The following is a 19,293-nucleotide window of genomic DNA, read 5'->3' as shown; positions in this document are numbered from 1 at the left end:
TTTGATATAAGTTATGCATGTACAGTCATACAAAACGTATTTCCATATTAGTCATGTTGTAAATGAAAACAGACCATAAAACCCCCAATGAAAAATAATGAAAGTAGAAAAAAATGTGCTTCAATCTGCATTCAGACTGCATCAGTTCTTTCTCTGGAGGTGGATAGCATTTTTCATCATAAGTCCTTGGGAGCTGTCTCAGAAACTTAGATCATTGTATTGCTGAGAATCATTAAGTCATTCACAGTTGAGCATTGTACAATACTGCTGTTACTGTGTACAATGTTCTCCTAGTTCTGCTCACTTCATTTTCCATCAGATCATGTAAGTCTTTCCACGTTTTTTGTGGAACCATTCTGCTTATCATTTCTTATAGCACAATAGTATTCTATCATACTTATATACCACAACTTTTTCAGCCATTCCCCAATTGATGGGGGAATTCCCTCAATTTCCAATTCTTTCCCACCATAAAAAGAGTCGCTAGAAATATCTTTATATATATTTCTATGCATTCTTTTCCCTTTTCTTTGATCTCTTTGAGATACAGACCTAGTAGTGGTATTTCTGAACCAAAGGATATGTGGTTTCATATCCCTTCGGCATAATTACAAATTATTCTCCATAATGGTTGGACCAATTCACAACTCTGCCAACAGTACATTAATGTACCTATTTTTCCTTGTCCCCCAGCATTTGTCATCTTCCTTTTCTTTCATGTTAGCCAAACTGATGGATGTGAGGTGATATCTCAGAAGTGTTTTAATTTGAATTTCTCTAATTATTACTGATTTAGAGCATTTTTTCAGGACTATTAATAGTTTTAATTTTTTCTTTTGAAAACTGCCTGTCCATATGTATTGACTGTTTATTAATTTTGGAAAATGGCTCTTATTTTTTTTTCTTTCGATGAGGCAGTTGGGGTTAAGTGACTTGCCTAGAGTCACACAACTAGTAAGTGTTATGTGTCTGAGGCTGGATTTGAACTTAGGTCCTCCTAACTCCAGGGCCAGTGCTCTATCTGCTGTGCCACCTAACTGCCCCCAGTGGCTCTTATTTTAATATACAGTTCAGTGGGTTTTTTTTTAATCGGAGAAATTTGTGGTAAAATTTTCTCCCAGTTTCCTCATTTCCTTCTAATTTTGGCTGCATTTTTTTTTGCAAAACCTTTTTAATTTAATGTAATCAATATTATCTGTTTTGTCTCCCATCATCCTCTTTAATTCTTATTTGGTTATGAATTCTTCTTTCATTTATAGATCTAACAGATAATTTTTTTCCATGATCCCCTAATTTACTTATGATATCCCTTCTATGTCTACATTATGTACCCATTTTGACTTTATCTTGGTATATGGTGTGAGATGTTGGTCTATGCCTAATTTCTGTCAGACTGCTTTTCAGTTTTCCCAGCAGTTTTTGTTGAATAATGAGTTCTTGCCCCAATAGCATGGATTTTGGGGTTTAGCAAACACTAGGTTATGTTGTTCACTATTGTGTATTCCATGCCTAATCTATTCCATGGATCAATCACTCCATTTCTTAGCCACTAACAGATTGTTCTGATGAGATCTGGGGCTGCTTTAACCTGTACTTTTGAGCAGAAATAGCTGTCAGTTGGCCAAAACAAAATGTTGAACATCATATATTCTGTGCAGGTCACTATAAAAATTCTCCCTGCTTCTCCATTGTTGCAAGAAGCCAAGTCATCAGTCCTTTGACATTCATGCCAATTGCTCTTGCACACTTGTTAGGATTGCTGCCTGGGGGATTATTGCTCCAGCTCCAGATTGGACTAGAGAGGCCTCGACACCCTTTGCACTTCAGAGAGTTCAAGAAAAGAAGATATGAAGGATTCTGGATCTAGCTCATCTTAGCTTTGTTCTTGGTGTATCTAAGCCTACCTGTAGGCCAGGAGGCTGGGGAGGGGAATGTGGGGACTTCTAGGACAAACACTGAAAGGGTTTACCTTCCTCTGTTTCCATAGGAAAGGGAAAAGCAAAAGTGAGTTGATTCAGATACCTCATTTCTATTTTCCCCACCCTGAATTCCCTCAAGCCACAAATTTACTCTTTTTTTTCTACCAGGAATATTCAAGTCAGAGACTTAGGGGGTGGACAGGAGACTTCCTTAAGCACATAGCCCTCTCCCCACAAGTGCTCAGGCAGAACAAACTGGTTCCTCACCTCAGTTGTCCCTTTGAACCTCATGGATGCTCTCTTCCTTTTCCTAATAAGATATAAGTTCCTTGAGGGCAGGAACTTTTAAATTGTGTCACTGTAGCCTCACTACCTAGCCCAGTGCAGTACATGGTGTAGATACGTGTTGAATTGACTTGAATTTTCTTCTTTTATCCTTTGCTTCCATGTTTCATTGTTCATCCTTTGGTTTCCAAGTTACAACGAACAAAATCTGTCCCAACTGGGTACCAGTAAGTGTTTTTTATCAACCAAATCCCCTTTGAGTCCTGGGCCATCTGTGAAACCTTAACCACATGCACCTCTTGACAAATGGGCTTTGGCCCCAAGGAGATACTGTGTGCAACAGCATCTTTTGCTTTAAAAAAATCCCTACAACTCACTCAAGTGTTATGAGAAATGTGTCCCCAAAGAAGAGCAGGCTGCCTCAGAAAGTAGTCAGTTCCTCGTCACTGAATTTTATCAAAGAGGCAGGATGACTTTTTTTCTCGAAGAAACTTTAGATTCTGTGAGGAAGAAACCCAGATTTCTGGGTCCTTTCATCCCTTCCCAGTACAGATGCATGGCCATGGGTTTCTCGATTCCTCTATCAGAGGGCTCAGATTCTATGAGGAAGAAACCCCATACCACTGGGTCTTTCGATCCCTTCCCAATATTAGATGCATGGCCATTGGTTTCCTGATTCCCCTGTCAGAGGTTGGTTGCTGATTACTTTTCATACTTACCCACAGAGAGGTCAGGGATAGGGGTCAGGTGAACTTGAACTGTATGGAAAAGAGCAGTATGTGGTGGAAATTCACTTCATGTGATGGCCAGTAGTCCTGAATTCCATTTCCCTTATGAATGAAGTGACTGAGAATATACCTCAGCTGATGACCTTCAGCTTCAAGACACACACACACACACACACACACACAAACACACACACACACACACACACCATTTATTCAGTCCTCCATTAAGCAAGCATTTATTTAGCGCCATCTGTTTGTGACATCCTGTGCCATTGCCCGAATGACCTCAGTTTCATTCCTCTGTAACCACAGTCTAGGTCTATATCTAATGATGTTCTTTTCTGCAGCTCCTGGCCTAACCACCATACCACCACCTGCAATCCCTCTGGGACCCACAGGACCTGGATACTGGACAGGTAAGAAAATGGAAGCTTCAGTACCCTGGAGAGTACTCGCCTAGTCATGCCCTTATGCAAAGAACAGAATGTGCTGTCTAAAAGACAGACCAACCCTAGGTCTTTCCAAACCTCCATCATTAATCTGCAAAGCCAGGGCAAGGAAATATAGGACTCGGTGTGTGATACCCATCTGGAGTCCCAGATCACACAGGCCAGAAAAGAGTTAACTTTCAGGCTGTTGATCTGGGTACCTCACCAGAACCATCTTGTGGGAACTTACTGTCTTGTTTCTCACTCAAAAGGCAAGGAAGATGAAAGCCAGTGGTACCCTGGGGACAAGGCCCTGGCCAGACAAACTTTGGCAATGAAGGCCAGGGCTAGAAACATCCCTGTCCCCTCTCATGAGGGACATCCCTATCCCCTGAGCCTTCCAAAGCACAGATAGGGTCATTTTCTCCCTCTTTTCTTGCAGCCAGTGACCCCAGACTGCAACATTTTACTTTGAACTTCACCATCACTAATCTACGCTACACTGCAGATATGGGACACCCAGGTACTACCACATTTAACGACACAGAAGGGGTCCTCCAGAGATTGGTGAGATTTTGTACTTCCTACTCCATACCTTCATACCTTAGCCATCCCTTATTTATCTGAGTATTCTCTAATCATCTTCCTTTGTCAGGTGGGCCCCTTGTTCAGGAATAGCAGCATTGGCTTATATTACACTGGATGTGGACTGATCTCTCTGAGGTAAGGCCCTAGAGGCTGATAGTTGGGGATTTTTCCCCTGAGCCCCTCAAGATATGCCTTGGTCTCATACTAGACTTCCAATAAAAGTTACTTCCCTCTATGCCTCTACTTGGGCTCTAGTACCCTGATTGTCTAATTCCCAAAGTGCTTTAATCCCTATCCACTGCTCCAGGTTTTCAGGAACATGATTTCCCTTCTAAGTCACTATGTAGAACGAGTTTCCTCTTGCCAAGATAGTTTTTCTCCATTGGGTACCTGTGGCAGTTCCACACACCTGCCCTTCTAGCTAGTGGAAGTTTGCCAGTCATCCTAATTAGTGTTACTTATTCTAAATTGCCTCAGGCACATCGTCCCATCTTCTCTAGTCTTTGTGACACAGTACCCCCAGGAAACACACAGTCATGCGCTGCAACTTCCCTTTCCCCAGAAGGTAGGATTCCTGTCAACTTTCACGACACCTGCATCAGCACAATGTCACATTCAGTGTCTCTCTTCACAGACTTTCAATGGATGGACTAGCAAGTAGAGTGGACGCTTTATGTGTCTGGCAGAAAGGCCACACCAGCCCAGTGTTCAACAGAGAGAGGATTTACATGGAACTGAGCAACCAGACTCATGGCCTCACTAAGCTGGATCCTTATACATTGGAAAAAGACAGCCTCTGACTCAACAGTGAGCAGTCACTCTTATTCCAGTGACAACGTTTGGGTAGTTTTCACTCAGTGTAAGTTTTTTGTTCTTGTCGCTTTGGAGTTTCTTCCCTTCCTCCAACTCCCCCTTCCCCTGTGACCCCTTGTTATAGACTAGTGTCAGGATTATTGCTTCAGGAGGGCTCAGGCTAGATGACTCTGAGATTCTATGATGCTATCAGCTGGAGCATGAGTCAGCAAGCTGAAGTGAATCCAAGCTCTGATTAGGAGACACCCTCAGGCATATCTCCATTTCCCACCCCTGTAGCCACAGGGAAATGTTCAAATCCAAATTAATCTAAATTTGGTTTAATTTTTAAAGACCCATCTTTGCTGTGCAGATATTTGGGGATGACGGCTTTTCTTAAGCAAAAGTGTCCCCACTTCTCAAAGGCGAGGGAAACTGATGCTCCAAGACCGGCTGGGGCTGCTGCTCCCCTAGACTTGTATCTCCCCTTCCCCCAACAAACAAAAACACCTCCCCTCCCACATGCAATACTCACTCTCTTGGAATCTGCTGAAGGATACTTGCTGGTAAGATGGGGAGGTGGTGAGTAGGTTATGATCAATATGAAGAACTCAGAGACACATGGAAAGATGTATAAAACAGATGTAGAGTGAAGTAAGCTGAGCTAGAAAAGCAACATGGACAATGGCTGCAGCAATGTAAATGGAAAGGACAAAAACCCCCAAACTCAGCTCTGTCAAATCAGAATGATCAAGCCTTGGCCCAGAGAAGAGTTGAGATGGGGGAGTGCGAGTGGGCAACGTTGAATACGCTGTCAGAGGAGGTCACAGTGTCAGTTGGTTTTGCTAAACTGATTTTAAAAAGTACTTTATTACAAAGGAGACTCTCAGGGTAAGGGAGGGGAAGGCTATATTCGGAAATGAATATAACATAAGAACAAAAAGGCATTAAGAAAACTTGAACAGACTTTTAAAACAAAACAATAAAAATAATGAGTGGGTGGGCAGGGCAGGCTCACTCCTGTCCCCAGCCCTTCATCTCTGATGTTGATTTCCAACAAGGCTGGCTTAGGATCCACTCTTCAATCCCAGGTTGCCAGTGTATTATTGTGGGGTCCCTATTTCTGGCCACAACTTCCTGAAGAAAGCATGCCAAAAGGGAGAGTGCTAGATTTGGAATTAGAGGCCCCAAGTACAGATCCTAACTCTGACACTGGGAGCATGATCTGGGAAAGTATTCATTGTCTGTAAAATGAGGTTTGACTAAAGCCCATTCGTGCTCTGAGTCTGATGACTGGTTCCTCCCTCTACTCTAACTCTAGGCTATTCATCCCAGAGGACCCCTGGAGAAGGGGAATACCAGATTGACTTCAGGATTATCAACCACAACCTTAGCAACCCTGACCCTACTGGAGTACCAAGCACTGCACAGAGACATCCGGGACAAGGTAGGTTGCTGTGTCTACCCCCCCCCACCCCAGCCCCATCCAAGTTTCTTATTGACTAATCTTTGGCTCTTATCACTTATGGATGTCTTAAGAGGAAAGAAAAGGAAGAGAAGAGGGCATATGTTAGCTCAGAGACAGGACATTAATAAGATCCTTATGTGCAGATTTGCTCATGTTTCTCCTCTGCTTCAAACTCTGGTGGTTTCCCATTGAGTAAAGTTCAAGTGTTCTTGTATGGCATTCAAGGCCTTTCACAATACTCTAACACCACTCACCCTTTTCAGTGTTCTCTATTACTCACCACTAGTCACTCCGCACTCCAGCCAAACTAGTTGACTCTCTGACTCACCCAAACATGACATGTTCTCTCCCTCCTCTGTGCCTTTGTTAATGCTGATCCCTAGATGTAGCATGTCCTCATGCCCCTTCTTCACTTGCTGAATTCCTGCCAGACTTTAAACTCCCCCTCAAATACCACATCCTCCAGGAAGCTTTCTCTGATTCCCCTCCACTGGACCAACAGCCCCAGGTCATAACAACCATTCCCTTGGGTCTTCACACAGCACCTCTCCTATCATGTAATAGAGTATTAAGAATCCTCTGTGTCTCTGTCTCATTCTCTTACTAGACTGTGAGCTCCATGATGCTTTTGTCTTATCCAAACTTTGTACTTTGTATTTCTAAGTACAGCCCTCTGCAAGCTATAGATAGCGAATATTTGTTGAATATAGGACATATCTGGTCATTATAAAAGAAGGTCTATGGCTGAGAAAATGATATCTAATGTTCCTTACTTCCATTACCTAGAAGAATGTCTCTTCATGCCTTACTCAAGACTTTTAGAGGCCATCACAAGCCTGCAACTCTTTAGCTGGGGCCACAGCTCCATTGCTATTGGCCTTTCCTCTATGACTTAAGTATTTTCTATGCTGCATTTGGCAGCAATCACAGCTGAGCTGTCATTAGGAAACCCAGGAACCAAAGGGGAGAAGCATGGTGGAGAGCTTTTGGGTGAAGGCCAATGAAGACAGAAACAGAAATATCATCACAGTGTGCTACTTGAGCAGAATGAGAAAATAGACAAAGAGATTTAGAAACAAATAGATTATATGCCCAGTACAGAGACATAGTATAATATGGGGGCTTCAATCATACAGACGTCCACTGCAGCTCTCTTTGTCCCTAGCATAACAGCTAATAATTTCTTTATTTGCCTTCATGGTCCTCTTATCTTTCAAAAGGTAGAAGAATCATTGAGAGGAATCCACTATTCTGTATGTTATTCTCACAAAGAAGGAGGAATTAGATGCTAGGATGGGAATGATGGCAACCTTGAGGGGAGGTAATCATTCCATCTTAGGATTTGTGCTTGTGGAGAGAACTAGGAATAGTGTGACATGCACTCTACCTTTAGGATGGCAGATTTCAAAGGGTTCAGAGGAAGGAAAGGTTGACTCTCATGGCCTAAAAATCTGGGGGTGGGGGGAGCCAGCTCAGGAGGAGTAGCAAGCTGTCAAGAATGAAATCTGAACAAACAATGATAAAGCACAAAATGGAAAGAACAATTCAGATACACAGGGATATACAACAATCAACTAGAATTTTTCAAGAAGAAATTTAGGGAAGATGGAAACATGGATAGGTAATGGAGGATGAATGCAAAAATAAAAAATCCCACAGTGTGATCTTATACGAATAGTGTCAGAGGTGCTAAATCTCTAAATGCATCGAGACTGCCAAGGCAAGCTAAGAGCAACAACAAGAATTGGTAGATATTTTTGAGAAGAAGAGGAGGCTAAAGAAGGGAAAGGACCACTGTTTGGAGTAGATGAGACGAGCATAACAGACAACAGAGAGACAGCATAGCACCTCAACTTCGGTTTTGTTCCCCTTTTTTCCTTGCCAAGGGAATGATCTTGGTCTCGATAGGACAGGACAAAATGGCTAAAAAGGAATTGGTAGCCAAGATAAGCAGGCAGGTAGCAAGAGAGTGCCTAATTGCCATTCCAGTCATCAGAAAACTATATTCTAGGATCCCAAAAGAACTCGACGTAATTGATGAGCTACTGTCTGCAATCTTTGAAAGATGGTGAAGAAAAACAAGACAAGAATCATGGAGGATGGGAGCTGTACCACAGGATTAAAGAAAAGCAAATGTCCCCACTATTTCTTAAAAAAGAGAATGGAGCCTGCAAACTACAGGCTACTGAACCTACCTTTAATTCCTGGCAAAATTCTAGAACACAATGTTAAAAGGTATGGTTAGTCATAGTTTAGAAAAGGAAGCAGTGAGCAGAAAGAGCTAGCATGGCTTTATGAAGAATGGGTCATGCTGGGGCAGCTAGGAGGTGCAATGAATAGAGCACTGGCCCTGGAGTCAGGAGGACCTGAGTTCAAATCCAGCCTCAGACACTTGACACTTACTAGCTATGTGACCCTGGGCAAGTCACTTAACCCCATTGCCTAGCCAAAAAAAGGAATTGGTTATGCCACACTAACTTTATTTCCATCTTTGACAGGGTTACTAACCTGGTAGGTCAGAGAAGGGCTGTGGATATACTTTACCCAGATATTAGAAAAGCATTTGATGAAGAGCCCCATGCTATCCTTTAGGCAAGACAGAGAGATGTCTAGATAATCATATTTTTGTTATTCAGTCATTTTTCAGTTGTGACCTACTCTTTGTGTTTGTGACCCCTATTTGGGGGTTTTCTTGGCAAACATACTGGAGCACTTTGCATTTACTTTCTCTAGCAATTTTACAGATGAGGAAATTGAGGCAAACAGGGTTAAGTGACTTGCACAGGGTTGCACAGCTAGGAGGCCAGATTTGAACTCAAGTCTTCCTGGTTCCAGGCTCAGTAGTCTATCCATCGTCCATAGCTGCCCATAGATGATCATATAGGTGGTCAGATTCAAAAGTTAACCAGGCCCAAAGAGGGTCAGTGGTTCAGTGTCAGCTTGGAAGCAGATCTCCAGTGGAATTGCCAGGAATCTGAGCTTGGCCCTGTGCTATTTAACATTTTTATTAGCTACTTAAAGTCATAGAGAGCATTCCTCATCAAATTTGCAAAAGATACAAAGCTGGAAAGCATAGCCAACCCAGTAGATGACAGAGACAGGATGGGCTGAATTGATTAAGATAAAATTTAAAGGAAGTATAAATGTAAAGTCATGCATTCAAGTTTTTTTTTTTAAAAAAAATCGATTTGAAAAAAGCAGCAGCAGTTTGTGTGAAGAGAGCTTGGACTTTTATTGGGATTGCAAATTCCTCATGCAGGAACAATGGGAATGTCTAAAGAAACAAATATGATTTAGGCTGAAATAGGAGAGGCATCACTTCCAAAAATAAACAGGAGATCAATCTCCTGGGCTTTGCTCTGCCTAGGCCACTTCAGGAGTATCGGGTTCAGTTCTAGGTACCACATTGTAGGAAGCTGGCCAACTGAGGAATATCCGAGGAAGGTGACTGGGATGGTGATGGGCGTTGAGTTCATGTCGTATCATGACTGGTGGAGGAAGTAGTGATCTTTACCCTGGAGAAAAGAAACCTGGTGGGAGAGAGGCAGGGTTTTTGAAAAAGCTCTCCCTGGAAATGATGAACAGGCTGACTTCAGAAAAACCTTTGAAGACTTATATGGTCTGATGCTGAGTGAAGTGAGCAGAACCAAGAGGACTTTGTACACAATAGCAGCCACGTTATGCAATGACTAAGAATGCTAAACTGAACCCTTCTCAGCATTAGGAGCATCTGAGACATCTCTAGAGGCCTCGGGATGGAAAATGCTGTCCACATCCAAAGAAAGAACTATGGAAGTCAAATCGCTATCACTTATTTTTACCTTCTGTTGTGTTTCATTTCATCTTTCTGATGGTTCCTCCTATTGGTTTTAATTTTTACTTACAACTTCACTAATGTGAAAATATGTTTAATGGGTATGTAAATGTAAAGCCTATGTCAGATTATGCGCCGTCTTGGGGAGGGTGGGGGGGGAAGAAAAAGGGAGAAAAATTTTCAACTCAAAAGCATATGGAAAAAAAAATTAAAAAAAGAAAAAGAAAAACAAAAGAAAAAGCTCTCCCTGGAAAGAGGATTAGATTTGTTCTGCCTAACCCTCATGGGTAGGATAAGGAGCAGTTAGTGGATCTAAAGAAAACCTCTGTGGAAATTAGATACAAAGTGGTTGCCTTGTGTGGTTGTGGGTTCCTTTCCTCTCACCAGAGGTCTTCAAGCAAAGGCTGTAGGGGATGTTGGAAAGAGGCTTCTTGCTCTTGTTAAATTCGGTCTAGATGACCTCTAAGGTCCTTTCCAGCCATGAGATTCTGTGATCTTTCCTCACTGGGCATTAGTCAGAAGGTTCATGTACACAGGTGTTTGCCCCACTTAAGAAGAACTAGGTTCAAGCTGCATCCTAGCCCAGGCCCCTTCCATCGCCCTAGACCAAGGACATAGAAACTCACTTGTTACTTGTTTGACCTCGAGACAATCACTTAAACCTCCGTGCCTCAGTCTCCTCATCTGTACAGTTGGAGGATTAGACTAGATGAATTCCAAGGTCTCTTCTAGCAGAGCTTTGATCCATAGTCCTTCCTGAGGCCTCCAGCTTTGGAAACACCTCTCCAACCCCTTTTGCTCCCTGTATCCTCTGGCAGCATCAGCAGCCTTAAGGGCAAAGATCGTAGTGACCTCCTGGCACAAGGAAGGCTTAGGGACCAGACTTGCCTGGGATCTAGAGGAAATCTTGGCTGCGACTTGTGCAAGAAGCAAGTCTCAGAGAGTGTTCAGACCCCCACTCACTGTGCAGCCCGTTCCCAACATGAAAAGCCTTCAGTCTCTCTCCAAAAGTCTTGTTTTCTTTCTCCTCTCCTGGGTCCAAGAAAGCAAGAGCTTTTCCTGAGCCTCCTGGGCCCAAGGAAGCAGGTCTCTTCTTTCTTTTTCCTCTGTCTGTGCCTCATTCAGGGGGCTCACCCACCCCTGTCCTCCCCAAAATATGGCACCCTGAACCACACAGAATACTCCAGAGAACGGAGACAGAGGTTACATCTCACTTTTGATGCTTACTACCTAGGTGACTTTGGGCACTTTATATTTCTGGGGCCTCATGTTCCTCATCTGCAAAGTGAAAAGGTTGAACTCAATGACCTCTGAGGTCCCTTTCAACTCTAGATCTTATGTGCCTGTGAGACAAGAGCTGAACAAACCACCTCCCTTCGTCTTGGGTGTGATGCCTCTCTTACTGGAAGGGCGCCTGTGCTCCTAAGACCCTGGACCTCACTGATAATCTCCTTTAATATAAGACTTTGACTAGTAACACATAATGCTTCCAGGTCCAGACTTCTCATTAATGCCTTCCTTCTACTTCTGGTACTCTCCTTCCCTCCACATCCCTTCTGATTACATATACAGCCCAGACATTTCTACCATCCACACCCATGGTGCCCACATCAGTAAGATCCCTATAAACTCATGATTCCCCCTCCCATCCATCCATCCATCCATCCATCCATCCATCCATCCATCCATTCATGCATACATCTCTCTCTCTCTCTCTCTCTCTCTCTCTCTCTCTCTCTCTCTCTCTCTCTCTCTCTCTCTTTCATCTTTCTATCTACCTATCTATCCATCTATCCATCCATGCATCCATGCATCCATCCAACTAACAAATATTTATTAAGCATCCACCATATATGACTGTGGGAAAGATATGAAGGTAAATGGCACACAGACCTTGCTTTCAAGGAGTTTTCATTCTAATACCAGAGCAAGACATTCCACAACCATCTATTATAGAAGAGTGAAATAAGTGCAAACGAGTAGACTAAAGTAATATAGTGGATAAAGCCTGTGACCTAAAGTTACGAAGACCTGGATTAAATTCTGCCTTAGAGACTTACTAGCTGTGTGACCCTGGAGAAGTCACTTGACCTCTCTCAGCCTTAGTTTTCTCATCTGTAAAGTGGGAGTAATACTAGCACCTACCTCACAAGGTAGTTATCAAGATGACCTTAAAAGGGCTATGGAAATATTAGCTATGATTTTGAGAAGCCTGGACAAAGTGCTATAAGAAATGTTCAGAGGAGGATCACCTTTATTTGGGGTGGGGAGGAAAGACTAGGAAACATTCTTGGAAGAAACTGACTCCTGAGCAAAACTACTACGAGCAATCTTTGTGTCTGAGCAAACAGGAGCAATTGCGGGGGTTGGTGGGGGAAACAAAGGGTGCAGCCGCCAGGGGGAGGAAGCACTTCCTGACACAATGCTAGTGTGCATGTGCTGGCGCACGTTTGTGGTGGATGAGACCAGGCAAAGGAGGAGGTGGCTCAGGGCACTCTCACTTGCATCATCTAAATTCCCTAGCTGTAGGGAAGGGGAGATAAATGCCCCAAGTGGAAACTGCCGCTGGGAGCAGGATGAAGCCACTGAGGCCATAGAGAAGGGATCGTGCCCCCGAACCAGGCTAGTGGTGCCCTGGGACAAAGCTCTGGTGGTCCCTTCCTAGTTATGTGTCTGTACCACAATGGAGTCCTCAAGGAAGGGGGAGATTCTGATAGTAAGAAGACATTTCAGACATGGAATTAGTATGATAGCAAAAGCACGGAGATGAGAGGCAAGATAGGAATGGGGTGTAGGTAATATGTGTGTGTGTGTGGTGGTGAGGGGAGACCAAGTTTGGCTGGAATAAGAGTGTGAGAAGGAAATGTGGAGCAGTCGAAAGAATTGAAGGATTTAGAGTCAAAGGACCTGGGTTCAGATCCTGGCTTTTACATGCTATCCATGTGACCTAAGGGAAGTCACATCTCTCTAGGCCTCAGTTTTCTCAATTGTAAAATGTTGCCTTTGTGTGTGTTGGGGGGTGGGGTTGTGGAGTGGATTGGATGACCTCAGAAATCCCTTCCCAGCTAAATTTATGATTCAAAAGAGTTTGAGAAAAGCTGGAAAGGTCAATTGGACCCAAATTGTGGAGGGCCTTGAATGCCAGATTTAGAAGGTGATACTTTATTAAGTAATGAGGGGGTACTGAGGGTTGTTTGAATAGAAGAATGATGCGATCAGAGGAGACATTAGGAAGGTGACTTGGGTGGTTTGCAAAAGATGGACTAGGGAGGGCAAAGAGTTAAGGCCAACAGGATGCTTAGAAGGTGATTACAGCTTCCTTCCTGCTCTAGCAATCAGCACATCCCAGAGAAGGCATTTTCAGGAACTTTACAGAAGGATACTCCCTGAGACACATAATGAGGGTGTGTCAAGTAGGGTTTTGTCCCAGAGAGCTCAAGAGTGATGACAGCATGTAAGGTGCTCTGTGCACCCCTGCCCCCGCCCTGGCAGTCTCCCCTCCCACCAGTGTCCCAGGGTTTCTGTGCCGCCCACTTCACAGCACAATATCACTCCCACCCCAAACGATACCTTTGGTGCCACCTCTGAAAGGTTTGTGGCACTTTCTCCCACACCAACGTACATTCCCAGCTATGGCTCTGCATGTCCAGTGGAGGATTCTTCTTCCTGCCCCATTTATTGTGTGGGCTTGTATGCCTAGGCCTCAGAAAGACCTGGTGTCAAATCCTGCCTCTGATATGTACTGACTCTGTGACCCCAGGAAAAGCACCTAACTTCTAGGGGCCCCAGCTAGGTCTCTAAGACAATTAGGTTACAGGGCAAGTGTGATCTGCATCGGTGGGAGGAAGAGAGGGAGCAGGAAGGGAAAGAGAGAGGGAGAAGAGAGATAGAGGATGGGGAGGGATGAGAGCTGGGAGAGGGGAAAAGAGAGGGAAGAGAGAGAGAGGACAGAGAGAGAGGAAGAAGGAGGAGGAGAGAGAGAGGGAGACAGAGACAGAGACAAAGGAAGAAGAAGGAGAAGGAGGAGGAGGACAGAGACAGAGAGGGAGAAAGACAGAGAGAGGGGGGGGGAAGAAGAATGAGTAGGAGGAGGACAGAGGCAGAGAGAGACAGAGAGTGAGCACCTGTGGGCCTATCCTGATAGCAGCTTTTTGAGCTCCCAGAATGGACCCCTCAGAGCTTCCCAAGCTTTCCTCAGGTGCCTGGGCGTGGGCAGAGGAACACGGACGGGGGCACAACTCTGCTCTATCATACTGCTCTCCATTTCAGATGACACAGCTGTATGCAGGCAGCCAGCTCCAGGACAGATTCCACTACTGCCTCATCACAGGCCTCAGGTAGGTGTGGCTCTGGCCAGGAAGGCCACGCCCCCAACTATCCCTCCCCATCTCCCCCCTCCTCCACTGCCCTAGTGCTGGCACTTAATGCATAATTGATTGCTCTTCCCTGGCCCCAGCCAACCCCATCATTGGCTCCCTCTGGGCCAGCCTCCCTGCCGGCTTCTGACAGTACTGAGATCTATGATCTAAGACTCCTTGGGGACACTCAGGGCAAGGCTGGCTCTGGACAGGCCAGATTTATCTCCAGTGTCCTTGTGAAGAGACAAGAAAAGGGACTGGGCACAGCCAGTCCTGCCTCGGGCTTTGTCCCTCCCAGTGGGGCCTCGTTGCAGGGCCCAAACGGATTGCAGAATCCAGTATTGGGATGAAGCGCAGAGGATGTCTAGTGCACCTTAGACCTGAACAAGGCTCCATAATACCACGTGGCTGACAAACGGTCATCTATCCCCTGCCTAAAGACCTCTAGCAAGAGAGAATTCATCTTTTCCCAAGGCTGCCCCTTCCACTTTGGGGCAACGCTATGTGTTTTGCCTTTCATTAAAATAAATTCATCTCTTAGTAAGGTATAACCCTGGATGCCTGCGGTCTCACCTCCTCGGGGTCTTCCCCTTAATCTTCCCTCACCCCGGGGACTTCAATGTGCTCTGCCCCCTCCCTCCTCTAGGCCTCCCCAGGATGTTCAGCCTCCTTTGGGCTTTGTTCCCCACCTCCTCTCTCTCCCTCTCCAGCCCTTCCCCCCTGCCATGTCCGAGCTTGGTATCCCCTCTTGTCAGGGCTCGATTTTACTTTTGAATAGAAAAATAGTGCCCCAGACAAGGGAGATGGAGGTCCCAAGTGGACCGCATCAGGAAGGTTGGGTCCAGTTCTGGTCACCCCATGTCAGGAGGGACCGAGGAGGGTGACTAGGAAGGGGAAGGGACTCGGACCCTCATTGTATGAGGGTGAGCGAAAGCAATTCAATGGGTGCTTTCCCTCACAGAGTCACAGGAGCATTGGGGGGGTCTTCAGACAGAGGCTGGATTACCATTTGTCATGGATGTTGTTGAGGGGTACGACACTAGCTGGCCACTGAGTTCCCTCCCAATGCTGAGATGCTGTATGGGGCAGAGCAAGCAGACTTGCGCCATGGGATTCCGGGGGGGGGGAAACGAGGGCGAGTGGGGGCAGTTGTACAGAAGATAGATTTCCACCTCATGTGAGAACATCCTTAAAATCAGAGCTGCTGCTGCTTGAGCAGAGGAGAGAAAAAGCGACCTGCCAGGAACACTAGAGGAGAGATCTTTCCCTGCCATTAGGTGGATGGTTCCCCAGTGCCCAGAAGAGTACCTTGCACACAGTAGGTGTTCAGTAAATGCTAGTTGATTGATCAACTGATCTCAGAGGTTTTGCGGACTCCTTGCACCCTGCCTCCCTGGGCTACGGGCAGAAAACCTCCTCAACTCACCACAGGGCTATTGACCAAGGCCACAGTGGGATGGGCAGCCGGGGTCCCATCTGTACCAGGCCTCTGACCAAATGCCCTGTAATCTTGGTCCATAGGATGGGCTCTGTGTATGTCACCTGCAACTGCAGCTTCTCCTCCAACCTGGATCCTGACACCATTGGACAAGTGTTTCTGGACAGGACCCAGGATGCCACAGCCCACTGGCTCAGGGACTCCTATAAGCTGGATAACCTCCAAGTGACAAGTATGGGGGCCTGAATGGCTGGGGTGTAGGGGGAGAGGAAGCTGCAGTGGGGATGGGCGATGGGAAGGGGGCTCATGGCAAACAGAAGCTGAAGAAAGCACTTGGGAAGCTTGTACCCCAGGAAATGGGGGTGAAGTGAACACTTATGGGATTGAAACAGTGTTGAGCTAGGAAGTTCCTTAGAATATAAGGCATAACATGAGTGAAATAGGAACGTTCTTAGAACCTAAAAAGTCAAAGCTGGGAGAGCCTTTAGAACAGAAATTATCAGAGGCTGGAGGGCCCTTAGAACCCAGGATGTCAGAGCTGGGAGGGCCCTTAGAACCCAGGATGTCAGAGCTGGGAGGGCCCTTAGAACCCAGGATGTCAGTTTGGAGGAGCCCTAGCATACAGAATGTAGAAGGTTCGATTTGGGAAGGGCCTCAGATACTCCAACACTGTCATTTTGTGATTGAGCAAACTGAGATCCAGTGAGCAGATGTGACTCTGTCCAAAGTCATCGAGAGTTTGTGTCAGATCTGGGAAAAAACAATTAGACTTCCAGACCACCCCTACACTCCCCCAGCCCCAGATGAGAAGCTGGCCGTGGAGCCTGTTCAGGACAGAACCTTCTCTTTCCACATGCCTTCTGAGAGTCCCAGCAACGAAGTCATCCCTGAAGCCAAAGTGGAGGCCCCAAAGGGCTAGAGAACACACATACCCTGTCCCCATCTGCCCCTTTAGGCTCCCCCTTTCTCTCTGTTCCTCTGTGGATGTTCAAACTTCTTTCATTTACAAAACATTGATTTAGCATCTCAAATGAGGTAGTATTTTGAAAGCGTTTAGCACATAACAGGTGCTTAATAAATGCTTGTTCCTTTCCTTTTCTTTCTTTTTTAAAATTTATTTTTTCTTACATTTTAAGTTTGTAACTAACTGTCTCCTTCCCTTCCCACCACCTACTAGAGAAAGACATAGATGTATAGGTATAAATATGCAAAATCATACTATGCATTCTTCTTTCCTCTCCTCTCTTCCCCTCTCCCCTCCCCTCCTCTCTTCTCCCCTCCTCTCTTCCCACTTCCCCTCCTCTCCCTCCTCTCCCCTCCTCTCCCCACCTCTCCCTCCTTTACTCTCCTATGTTCTCTTCTCTCTCCTCCCCTCCTCTCCCCTTCCTCTCCCCTTCCTCTCTCCTCTCCTCTCCTCTCCTCTCCTCTCCTCTCCTCTCCTCTCCTCTCCTCTCCTCTCCTCTCCTCTCCTCTCCTCTCCTCTCCTCTCCTCTCCTCTCCTCTCCTCTCCTCTCCTCTCCTCTCCTCTCCTCTCCTCTCCTTCCTCTCCTCTCCTCTCCTCTCCTCTCCTCTCCTCTCCTCTCCCTCCCTCCTCTCTCTCCTCTTCCTCTCCTCTCCTCTCTCTCCTTCCTCTCCTCTCCTCTCCTCTCCTCTCCTCTCCTCTCCTCTCCTCTCCTCTCCTCTCCTCTCCTCTCCTTTCCTCTCCTCTCTTCACCTGGGATTTCATAGGCACAGAGAACTCCCCTGAGGGAACTCCCGTTACCAGTGCATATTAATATATGCTTTAGACTCATAGAGAGTGACATTGAGAGGGAAAGGGACTTGCCCGGGGTCAACCAGAACCAGCTGGATTGGAACCCAGGTCTTCCTGGCTCTGAAGCCAGCTTCAGAGTCTTCTTCACCCACATGGCCTCCCAAGGGGATAACAGAAGGCAGTGGTAAGAGGTGAGGCAAGGTTTGGGATTTCATGCATGAACAGAGCACTTGGCAGAAAAGCTTCCTCTGCCAATGCAGATTTTTCACCCTCTTGAGACTTATGTGATTTGGAGAGTTGCCTGGGGATAATACAGACTACTTACTGCATTATAAATGCATTAGATACAGGCATAACAGAGAGCCCTGTGAGGTCCTAGGGGACTGTCTATTCCTGGCATGAGGAATTCAGGGAGCCTTCCCAGAGGAGGCAACATTGGAGCTGGGCTTCCCAATGGGTGCAGTAAAATACCTGGGAGCTAATCCTGTTGGGAATGTTTGGAGTTCACACAAGTGCAGAAGGCATCCTGGGAAAGGTCATCATAAGGCTTACAAGGAGGTCTCCAGATCTGACGAACAAACCTCACCGCACCTCATCGTTTCCACGTGTAAAATGAGGGGACCCAACTCTTAAGTGACCCTCTGTCTGTGGTTCTAACTCACCAGACTTTCCTGGGAGCAGTCAGCTGCTACCTGGCCTCCTGAAATGGATGCTGGTACCATCTATCTTAGAAGGTCAGGGTTTGAGCCAGAGAAAAGGGCCAGCCACCTTTCTATCCCTGGAGGAAGGAAGGGGACTCTGGCCTGTATGACCTCTCTGTAGCCTCTCCCAGCTTGGGCCCCCATCATCATCATCATCATCAATCATCTTTTTCTTTGTTCTTTCCCCAGAACTGGAAGCAGCCACCCCACTGTCTACAGCTAAGCCACTGATTGACCCCAGGCCCCGACACTTCCAATTGAACTTCACTGTCACCAGCGTGCTCTATTCCCTGGACTTGTCACACCCTGACTCAGCCAAGTATCAAGAGAACAAAAATGGCATTGAAGATGCGGTAAGGTCTAGTCCCAAGAGCTGTAGGAAGGACCCAAGCAGGGATCTCCAAGCGTGCTCTTTCCTGACTGTCCCCCAAGAGCGTGGGGCTTTCACATCAGGCTTTCAGCAGAATCCTGGACAACCTCCATGCACTCTGTTCCCTGGAGAATAAGTGGGAAGAAATTTCAGTCTAAAGACTCTTAAGAGGGTGGGGTCAGGAGAGCAACACCCCCCCCTTTGGGGGTGGTGAGGTATGATGGGGGGGGGTTGTTTTGTTTTGTTTTTCAAAACTAGGATTATTTATTATTTTTATCCACCTATGGTTTCATTGACATAGAAATGTCCCAGTGAAGTGATTCCCTCTACCAAAGCAGACCAGTATGTAATCCGCAACTTATAGGGGGTTGCCTGTTACGTGAAACAGCCAGGAGGCCCAGTGGTTAGTGTGCTGAATTTGGAGTCAGGAAGACCTGAGTTCAAATCCTGTCTAAGACACTTGCTTGTGACCCCCAGCAAGCCACTTAACCTCCTAGCCTCAGTTTCCTCATCTGTAAAATACAGGAGTTGGACTTGATATCCTTGAAGTTCCCTTCCACTCTCTATATTTAGGATACTATGATCTGCCTAGCATCACATAACCAGTATGTCATAGAAGGAACTCAAACCCAGGTCTTCCTTGAACCTAGG

At 45.9% G+C, this 19,293-nt stretch overlaps 2 protein-coding genes across 3 annotated transcripts in view; one reads left to right on the top strand and one right to left on the bottom strand.

The window, feature by feature from the left end:
- LOC110204126 (mucin-16-like) overlaps positions 1–19,193 on the top strand; it is a 49,309-nt gene extending 30,116 nt beyond the window's left edge. For both annotated transcript variants that reach the window (XM_020980451.2, XM_078154182.1), the window contains 8 exons: positions 3,280–3,348; positions 3,803–3,927; positions 4,016–4,083; positions 4,583–4,807; positions 6,062–6,187; positions 14,292–14,359; positions 15,902–16,050; positions 18,462–19,193. In XM_020980451.2, the coding sequence (XP_020836110.1) occupies positions 3,280–3,348; positions 3,803–3,809 (76 nt within the window). In that variant the 3' untranslated portion in view covers positions 3,810–3,927; positions 4,016–4,083; positions 4,583–4,807; ... (2 more) ...; positions 15,902–16,050; positions 18,462–19,193. The remainder of the gene's footprint in view (positions 1–3,279; positions 3,349–3,802; positions 3,928–4,015; positions 4,084–4,582; positions 4,808–6,061; positions 6,188–14,291; positions 14,360–15,901; positions 16,051–18,461) is intronic.
- Positions 1–19,293, bottom strand: part of LOC110203896 (mucin-16-like) — a 162,953-nt gene that overhangs the window by 137,416 nt on the left and 6,244 nt on the right. The gene's annotated exons all lie outside the window — the stretch shown is intronic.

The sequence above is a fragment of the Phascolarctos cinereus genome, unplaced genomic scaffold (assembly GCF_003287225.1).
Source record: "Phascolarctos cinereus isolate Bilbo 61053 unplaced genomic scaffold, phaCin_HiC Scaffold_4;HRSCAF=312, whole genome shotgun sequence".
Taxonomy (NCBI): Eukaryota; Metazoa; Chordata; class Mammalia; order Diprotodontia; family Phascolarctidae; genus Phascolarctos; species Phascolarctos cinereus.
Note: the sequence above shows the minus strand (reverse complement) of the source record. Positions and strands in the feature narration are given on the sequence as shown.